This window comes from Branchiostoma belcheri, unplaced genomic scaffold (assembly GCF_001625305.1).
Source record: "Branchiostoma belcheri isolate BF01 breed outbred unplaced genomic scaffold, Haploidv18h27 scaffold4, whole genome shotgun sequence".
Lineage (NCBI taxonomy): Eukaryota > Metazoa > Chordata > Leptocardii > Amphioxiformes > Branchiostomatidae > Branchiostoma > Branchiostoma belcheri.
The window spans coordinates 3,598,443-3,607,517 of NW_017804020.1; the positions used below are offsets into that span (position 1 = coordinate 3,598,443).

The 9,075-nt window shown below is 42.7% G+C and overlaps 2 protein-coding genes across 2 annotated transcripts; one reads left to right on the forward strand and one right to left on the reverse strand.

Moving 5' to 3' along the window:
- The first annotated feature begins 118 nt into the window (after positions 1–118).
- LOC109477184 (protein shisa-5-like) lies at positions 119–3,955 on the forward strand. The gene is made up of 5 exons (XM_019778253.1): positions 119–256; positions 1,780–1,931; positions 2,201–2,238; positions 2,640–2,755; positions 3,237–3,955. Exons 1-5 carry the CDS (start codon positions 211–213, stop codon positions 3,449–3,451), a joined length of 567 nt encoding a protein of 188 aa, XP_019633812.1. The 5' UTR covers positions 119–210; the 3' UTR covers positions 3,452–3,955.
- Positions 3,956–4,002: 47 nt separating this feature from the next.
- Positions 4,003–8,700, reverse strand: LOC109477174 (protein shisa-4-like). Its single transcript, XM_019778241.1, has 4 exons — positions 8,481–8,700; positions 5,400–5,601; positions 4,717–4,847; positions 4,003–4,400 (listed from the first exon to the last, which is right to left on the reverse strand). The coding sequence occupies exons 1-4, from the start codon at positions 8,590–8,592 to the stop codon at positions 4,021–4,023; spliced, it is 825 nt and encodes a 274-aa protein (XP_019633800.1). The 5' UTR covers positions 8,593–8,700; the 3' UTR covers positions 4,003–4,020.
- Between the last annotated feature and the right edge of the window lie 375 nt (positions 8,701–9,075).

Below are 9,075 nucleotides of genomic sequence, written 5' to 3' on the forward strand. Positions count from 1 at the left end.
AACAAGAAAATATATAATTATCAACATGCGCATGATAGAAGATAAGCCGTTATAACGTTAACAATAAAAGCCACATATTCCTGCGCAGACTGGAGCTGCCTACCCCCATCTTGTGATTGGTCGGTCCCAATCGACCGTTCTCGGTGTTAGAGAGTTCAGTTTCGCACAGGTCATTACACCAAGAACGGCTGGGAGAGAAAAGACTCCAACATGTCCGCCTCTGTGGTGCTGTTTGTGATCGTTGTTCTGGGGACAGGTGAGACCTGCTGTCGATGTTCCCTCTTTTGATTCGTGGTACTTGCTAGTTTAAGCCCCCATCACACATCCAGGACTTAAATTCGTGACTATGTGACAGTATGTTAGATGTTTGCTTACCGCAGAGGAAGTCTTCCTTGTTGCGTTTGGCAGACTCAAACGTGGTTTTAATACAAAATCCTGATGATACTTTGGAGAGTGATATTGGTATGGTCATTTTACTGATAATTTTGATAATTCCAGCAATACTTGGTAGTCCTTAGTCATCGAAGAAAAGTGCTAGTGTCCAGCAACACAAAAATACAAAGATACAAGTTAAAAGATGGTAGTAACAGCTCGCAGTTCAAACTGGCGTCCAGGATTCCAAAGCCAGTCAAAGTTTCGAACTTTCAATGATTCTCATCAATCAGTCATTACGTCGTCTACAAGAGTTATGAAATAGTCTTGTTGTGACAAGCAAAATTTTATGTCTTGTTAATATGATTAAAGTTAAAAACAACAAGAATTTCTGTGAGAATGCGTTAAATGCTGACCCAGTGGGTTCGGTGACTGTGCAAAGTGTATATTTAATTAATGTTTAAACAGTCCGTGTGGTAGAGCCTGGACGGAGTAAGGTACGTAAACACCCGCACCCTTATCCGGCCAAAGTTCCATCATATCGATAACAGACCTATTTACCTCAAACTCTCACCCCTGCCCGCTGGAATTGTGTGTGTGTGTGTGTTTTGTCATACAAACGGACATTGTTCATGAGTTGAACTCAACGTATTAGCTCGATTTATCCTTGCTAAACTGATCGTTGAATCAGCACCAGGGACAGACCTTGGTGCTAAGTTTGAACAATTCTGTATTCATGAGGTACTTGAGGTCATGAGGGTCAGAAAAGGGTCAGACAAAATGCATAGAAAAGATACAAAAGATCAAGTCCTACTGAAGCTATGCACGTATGTTTACACATACATTGTACAAAAACTTGCATAACAGTGAGAGCTGGTCGTATATGTATGGATCCGTTAATTCGTTTTAGTCATTTTTGATTTACTTTTCTGCTAGAATAGAACATTCATCAATCAGTGACTGTTTTGAAAGGTAGAAACACGTACCTCCAAATTTTCGATGTCTATTGTACATCATAATTACGGAGTGAAATCGTCTCACTTCTCTAAAAAAGAGTGTCTTAAAAGGAAGCCAGATTTGGGGCCGTGTGTGTGTATCTGGTGGTAGACGGGTCCATTGTAGACTATTAATCTTCTAAAGCTCTCTAAACTACCATGTGTCTACTCTCCAAGCAGAGGTAGGGTCGCTCGGTATTTTGGCAGTATTTTCGCGTTTTTAATACGTCTTTCTACTTTTACGGTTTTTTTTTTGGTCTTCCTCCCCTTACCTCTGCCGGCAAACGCACCAGGGGAGGAAGACCAAAAAAAAACCGTAAAAGTAGAAAGACGTATTAAAAACGCGAAAATACTGCCAAAATACCGAGCGACCCTACCTCTGCTTGGAGAGTACCATGTGTCATGTGCGTAGCTTCGGCGGAACGCTGTCGAGATTACACCGACGTCTTCGGAAACAGCAAGCCAGGCTTCTCCTGTCCGACGTACAGTGATCTGTCCTCGGATGTGTACTGCTGCGGCGTCTCCGACCTCCCGATGTGCTGCAGTTCCTGTCTGCTCTCCCAGGTGGCGCATCGTGTAACAGTCAAGAATTTGGCACAGGAAATCTTAACTTTTGGTTTGCCTCTGAACGTATAACCATGTGAATTATGAAGTGTGAGTTTTTTTTATAATGTGACAGCTTGATGTTATACTGTATAGAAGAAAGGAAATACATTTCATTTGCTCTATTGTGGTAGGAATAAAGCTATCAAAATGCGCAGACTGACATCTTGCATACTTTAGAGACATCGATAGCACAGTTTAATTCCATTGGCCTCTCTATCTTTTTACAGTACTCTCCATGTGATGCGGACGACATCATCGATCTCAGGTTAGTACAACAGCTTTAAAAATCTGGACGTGCAATGTAATAAGGATAGAAAGGGGGCTATCATGGAAAAGTATTATCAGGGATTAAATAGTTTCATCAGGTTGACAAGTCACCGAACGAATGAAAATACATGTATTATTGTACACAACAAAGTGTTTTAGTCAGCCGATGTTCCATTTAGCCGTGTATGAATGTATATGAATACTTTGCGTTTGGGGTTATATTATAATATCTTCCTGTTTATATATATTCGATGTTTCTTGTTCATAACAGTTTTTTTTTTCAATTTGTTCACAGCGTAGAATTATTTAAGTGCAGCTAAAACACTCTTGTATATGTGTATCTTGTAGCTGATGGTATGATATTGCCTGCCTCCTCCCTGTACCCCCTCCCACTCACAGCATCGGAGCCATCGTAGGCATCGCCGTGGGCTGTGTCGTCTTGGTGGCCATCATCATCACGGTGTGCTGCTGCTGCTGCTGCGCCTGCTGTGCCGGCTGCTGTCGTGACCCTGCACGTGTGTAGGCTGAGCTTTTTACGTAGTGTATAGTAGAGTGGACACACTATTCAAGCTTTAATACCAACCGAATTCGAACATCTAGCACACCGCAGTCGTTCCTCATTAAGACATGTGGATAGTTCCCATTTTGAACTTTATTCAGCCAAACTATATGTACAAACAAACAGGAGAACAGAAGAGAAATGTCAAAGGAATAGCCGAAAGGGAACATTGAAGAAAATGTGCAATGGTTCGCAATGGTTATGTATCACAGGTCGTTCGGTGTAATATATATATCCATCTATCGCAGAGCGGCGTGCCTGCAAAGCTGGTATATATTTTACCACTAAGAGCGGATATAACGTACAGATAAAGAATGAAAAAAATACCTTGAATATGGAAGAAGAGTTGTCACCGAATATCACGTCAACATCGTTTTTAGATCGCAGTTTCGTCGGAGGCGGAGGTAGCGTTGTTGTAATTTTGTATTTTTCAACAGCCACCACGACTGTGATCGCTAACCAACCGGCAGCTGGCGTAACCGTGGCGCAGACCACATACCCGGGCCAGCCGTACCCGCAGTACCCGCCCAGCGGCGAACTGTCGCAGTACCCCCCTCCAGGGGCACAGTACCCCCCTCCTGGACAACAGTACCCCCCTCAGCAAGGTGGATTGGTCTACCCCCCTGCCTACCCCGGACCCATGAAGCAGTAGAAGGCTGCTACTAATGTTCCACACTGTTATGTTTCCAATGTACCATAATTGTTTTATACGTGCAAAAGGTTTCATTTGACCGAGTAATGTGACATACAGCAGATGTAAATCAGTATGTAGAGTAGCCTACCTGAGAACCTATAATATGAGCCATGATATATGATACTGCACGGTCGTATCATGAACGACGTCCTGTTATATACAAGTAAGGTACCAGAGTGAGTGTGAGAGCGAGTGAGTAGACAAATTTTATTTGTAGTATAGAACAAAGTAAAAACACACAACACAATAAACAAACAACATTCGACAACTTGATCAGAGAGCAGCTCTCATAGAGGCAACGAGCAACTTTGAGATATATAGTTTTTACATGACGAGGTATTTGAACCTTTTCCATGCTGAAACAGATGTTGACGCAAATTTCATTGCTCTTAATAAAAATGTGTCTGACATGAGATAAAAGATACTGAATGGCAGATAACCTTAAGGTTCAATTTGTATAGTAACGTTACATATGTACTTTTAAAAATGCAATGGTATAGCTAGTAATTTTTATACAATATATAGTCCTATCCGACTTGAGTCAGCTCGTACGGCGGTAACTCGTGTTCCGGACCGGCTGCCTGCCGCTGCCGGAGTGAGACGGACTGTGCTGGCGGGCCAGGAGGCTGGGCACGCCGGTCTGGTGCTGATGCTGCTGGCGGGGCCTGTCCGCGGTAGGGCGCCGCTGTAGTTTGCGGAGCCTGTCGGTAGGGCGGCGCTGCAGTTTGCTGGACCTGTCGGGACGTTGCCGCTGCACCTGCACCTGGCGCGGTGGCGGTGTTCTGTTGTGTGGCGGTTGTTTCCTGCGGCGTGTACGGAGGCGGACTCTCGGCTGGTATGTAGGGCGGCGGCTGGAATGGTCCCATCGGGTACATCTCCATGCCGCGGGGCGGCTGTGGGTATGGAGCTGGGGAGAGGGGGAGGGTTGTAAGGGTAGGTCTCGTGCATCTACGAAACTAGGAACGACTTTGGCGCACTGCACAATGACTAGTACTATATAATGCAACGAATAACTTCTCAAGTTTTTCATCAGCACGAAGCACCTTGCTATGCAGTGATGGAAACAACGGATTCAGTGCACCAAGATAGAGGCTATAGGTACATTGCCAGCCCTGCTCTTATACGTCCCTTCACCATCTTTTCAACGATACTTCTGAGTTTTATGATGTTGCATAGCAGTTATTTTGTGAGTAGACGTCGTACACATGTACTACCTGACTCACCAGGCTGTACGGAGATCTGACTGCCCCGGAGTTTCCTCTCACAGCAGAAGGAGCAGCACAGGGCGATGATGGCGGCCAGGAGAACCACACACACCACCGCAGACACCGAGATACCGACGATGGCGCCCGTACTGCAGAATGCATGCGGATATACAGAATGAATGGATTGATAGATGAATGAATGAATGAAGACTTTATGCCATAGTTCACACATACCCACAAACAATCCACCATAGATACTACATACCGATGACTTGAACTTGAACCATATTAATGTTTATGTACCACGTTTAAAGTTAAAATTCTTGGTCCAACACAAAAAATTCTCTCACCTAGAGCTTTCGACCAGTCACTGGCCAAAAATCAAAATACTGGTGATACATAGATGTACTATCAAGTTAACATTGAGGAATATAGTCTAAAGCAAATTCGACTTCTCCTGACTTCTTTGTTATGGCGAAAAGATGACAGAGCCTTATTATATAATCAGAAATTCAATGTGAATTTGTCCTTATTACTTAGGTGTGCAAAGTAAGAAACATTGATGCTATCGGTCTATGAAGATTGACAGCTGTACAGACTACGTATACGTACACTACCAAAAATGTAGCCCAAACAATGCGTACGACACCTAACGTTTAGCACAGGAAGATGACGTTAAACAAAACAGCATATTTGCTTACCTCAAGTTGACTTCGCTGCTGCCAGTGCTACATGACAGGGACAGAGACTGGGTGCAGTCGGCACAGCAATACCGCAAGGTGGCGGTGCTGCAACAGTAGGAGTCTTCGTCAGGGTCGGAGACCGTGGGGCAGGAGAAACTGTCCACGAATGTACTCTCGCCATCTGTCGTCCTCACGTACGCCGGACAGACCTCAGACAACACTAAGGGAGAAAATGTTTAGAAACAGTCGTTATGTCATCCTTGGTGACCAGTAGTGGTCGAAATGCATCCAATACAATTTCAGAGCGACAAAACAAAAATATTCTGGATGAAGAAATTAATTTTGTCTGATATTATACATTTACTGCCAATTCTTAACACATTTTTTCATCGCTTGAAGCGTTTTAAACAGCCCCAAAACAAGGCACGTGGGTCCCTTTTTTGGTAGTTCTAACCATGAGTGAGAGAACAATTAATGACATTAAAATATCTAAAACCACCCTACGATCCAAAAAGGCAACCGTTTCCCGTCAGTGACATCGCATTTTTGCCTCACAGATCCGTATATCAATATGCTATTGGGATATGCAACAACAACAACAATTGGGATATGATTGATTTAACTCACTACATTTAAAAAATGCAAACTTATTTTGATGCCTCGTAATGCATCATTTTCCCAGTGTCAACGCCACAAAAAGTATGGTGAACTTTCCCGAAGATCTAAACAAGTGTCATGATTTTGTCACAACAAGCGACCCAAAACAAAACGATAGTTTTATCGCCTTTTTGACACTGGCAGTAACTAAAACACACAAAAAGTATGGTGAACTTTCCCGAAGATCTAAACAAGTGTCATGATTTTGTCACAACAAGCGACCCAAAACAAAACGTTCTTTTTATCGCCTCTTTGACCCTGGCAGTAATAAACACCTTGTGGCGGTGACACAGCAGAAGTGCCCCCGTTACATCACTCTATCCTACAGTTGAAATCAAACCCCGGCTGTTTTGTTGTGGACCACAATAGGTGTCAGTCTCTCACGTACGGTATGACGTAGTTCTGCTAGGCAGCAGACATAATGGATGTGTTAACGACGTTACTCCTCCCGGGTACCTTCTCAGTAAAGCCCCTGTCACACTTTTTTTTTCGTTTGTTAAAGAAATATAACATACAAAAACATTAAAAACCTTGTGGCAAGCCCCCTTAATTCGTACACACATTAAGTGTTCTTAAGTGTGACAGGTTACAAAAAATGTTCGTCTGAGCAGCACGAGCATTATGTACTCTTAGGAGAATAGTATATCACAGAAATAAGGTGTCTAGTTCAACGATATACTCTTGAAGATGTATTTCGTATATCTAGTAAACATTGGTTCAAGTATCTATACATTGTCAAACATAGCCAAATATAGTCTCCAGAACATTCCCTATGGGTGGGAGCAAGGTGTTCGGGAGAAGGTTCTGAATGTGTGACAGGGACAAGCTTAACCTTATCCCAGACATGCCGACCATAGTACGTCGTACGTCGTGTCGTGTCCTACCTTAGGCCTGCTCAGTCAGTAAAAACAAGCGTCTTGATCCGTACAAGAAAGATAAAATGACACGTCTTATTTCAGATGAAGACGACGCACTGAAGACATTTTCTATGTCGCAGGGCCTGCCTTGACTCAAGATGAAGTTTAAAAGAAGGATTTTCAAGTACTTCATGGAGCAATTTTAATAACATTACAGGACACGACTTAAGAAGGACTTGTGTGCAAACGCTAGAAGTGACAAGTATATATACTTACTACAAACATTTGATGACAAAGCTACTACCAGCATACGTTTATGATAAAACGTTTTAAAAAGTTTGTATAAAAATGTTAAGAATTTGATGGACGACCCAAGGACATCTTATACCATGTTCAAGTTTGCTTCACTTCTTCAAGACAATATTTGACGTAAATCTTCACGGGATGGCATCTGAAAGGCGATTCGGAGTCTGGCACATTCTGGAACTAAACAAACATGTCTACACACCACTAACACGGTCTTACAGAACTACTTACACCTGTACACATAGGAAGGTATTAGATCTACGTATTTCTACAACCAACTAAAACGTTCATCATACATCTGCACTGACTTTTTCATATTTTTTTGTATTCCAACATTTCATGACTAGACATGGTGACGGCACACTCAGGTTATATCAACTTATTTCATGCCGCCACCAACGCAGAGGACAAATACAGGACAGGACAATACTCATTTCACTTGAGTTAAGTGAGGAAAGTCGTGTTAAGTGCCTTTTCCAAGGGCACAAGATCGGTGGCATGTCAGGACTCGAACCCTGAACAACTTTAAAGTTTGGAGACAAGTTCAATAGCACAAACCTCATATTAAGTACAGTACGTTATCTAAATTTTACAACAGGGATTTCAGAAACGGGAGACGTGTTTTTTGGATAGGCGGAGGCCTAGGACAGGAATGAACATGAATGTTCTTTTGAAAGCACCAATGTCTGACAGTTAAAGGGTAACGGAGGGCTGCAGAACTATGTAGACATAAAACCCAAAGTATGATAGAAAATATAGAAAGTTTGGTGGAACATCCGTATATGTGGAAGCTGTAACGTTTTAGCTGCATCATGCATGTGTGAATGTTGTTGTGAAGAGTAGTAGGACATGTTTTCGCATGGAAGACCTTGAGTACACATAACAAGTTACCCACACAAAGATCGAATTAACTTCAATGTAAACAATTTCTGTTGTCATATCGGATATGCAACTGCAGCTAAACGTCGTTTTTCGCGCTAGAAAAAGCAGTTTGGTAGAAATGGAGAGCGAGAAGTGCAAGAAAGACCGTTTTGACTTTAGTAAGACATTGGACAGAGCGCCTCACAACTCATCTGACAGGAAGTGGCGATAAAGGCAACAATGTGTCGGATTTACGCAAGTTTGCAATTGAACTGTTGCATGCAGTTGAAACAGAAGAGATAAACAGTAGATAGCCAGCAGATAATGTTCTTTTGACATTTGGTGAAGAGTTAATGTAGGCATGAAAAAAATGGCCCCCCTCCCCACTCTTCTCCCTAAGTATTCACGACCTACATACCTGTTGGGAAAACCGAGCAGACCAAAAAGGCGACCAGAGATACGGGCTTGGTCATCCCCCTGTTGTTCCGTTCGTCCATCCGAACACTCAGGAATGTCAACCACGAACTCATCTTTTCGTACAAACCGTTGGCCTGTCACACCGGTCCTCCTTCATACCTTTTTAACCCCCAACCCAATGTTACTGCGTGTTGTGGAGGTTGTGAAGGTACCTCCTTCATAACGTGTGAAACTGATATGATGTAACGTGATCTTTTGCAAAGAGTCATGGATATACCCTGCGGTTAGACAAACACCTCGGTCTGACCCCATTGTTCTATTTCGTTCTGCCAGTCTGTTCACTACACAGGTACCATGGTAGGGAACTAACGGCCTGTATCTTTGGGGGGTGAGACCAGGGGTGACAGAGTATACAGTGCAATTTTACGGAATAGAGTGGAATTTTACGGAATGCAGTGCAATTTTACGGAATACAGTGCAATTGTGTTGGTATTCAGTGCAATTTTACTAGTGAAATTGCACTGTATAGTAGTAAAATTGCACTGTATACTAATACGATTGCACTGTATTAAATAAAATTGCACTGTATACTAATA

Coding starts and splice junctions, on each gene's coding strand:
- LOC109477184 (XM_019778253.1), top strand. CDS start 211: ATGTCCGCCTCTGTGGTGCTGTTTGTGATCGTTGTTCTGGGGACAG. Junction 2,239..2,639: donor GACGACATCATCGATCTCAG/GTTAGTACAACA, acceptor TCCCACTCACAG/CATCGGAGCCATCGTAGGCA. Junction 2,756..3,236: donor CTGCTGTCGTGACCCTGCAC/GTGTGTAGGCTG, acceptor ATTTTTCAACAG/CCACCACGACTGTGATCGCT.
- LOC109477174 (XM_019778241.1), bottom strand. CDS start 8,592: ATGAGTTCGTGGTTGACATTCCTGAGTGTTCGGATGGACGAACGGAAC. Junction 5,602..8,480: donor CTGCTCGGTTTTCCCAACAG/GTATGTAGGTCG, acceptor TTTCTCCCTTAG/TGTTGTCTGAGGTCTGTCCG. Junction 4,848..5,399: donor AGCAGCGAAGTCAACTTGAG/GTAAGCAAATAT, acceptor TGCATTCTGCAG/TACGGGCGCCATCGTCGGTA.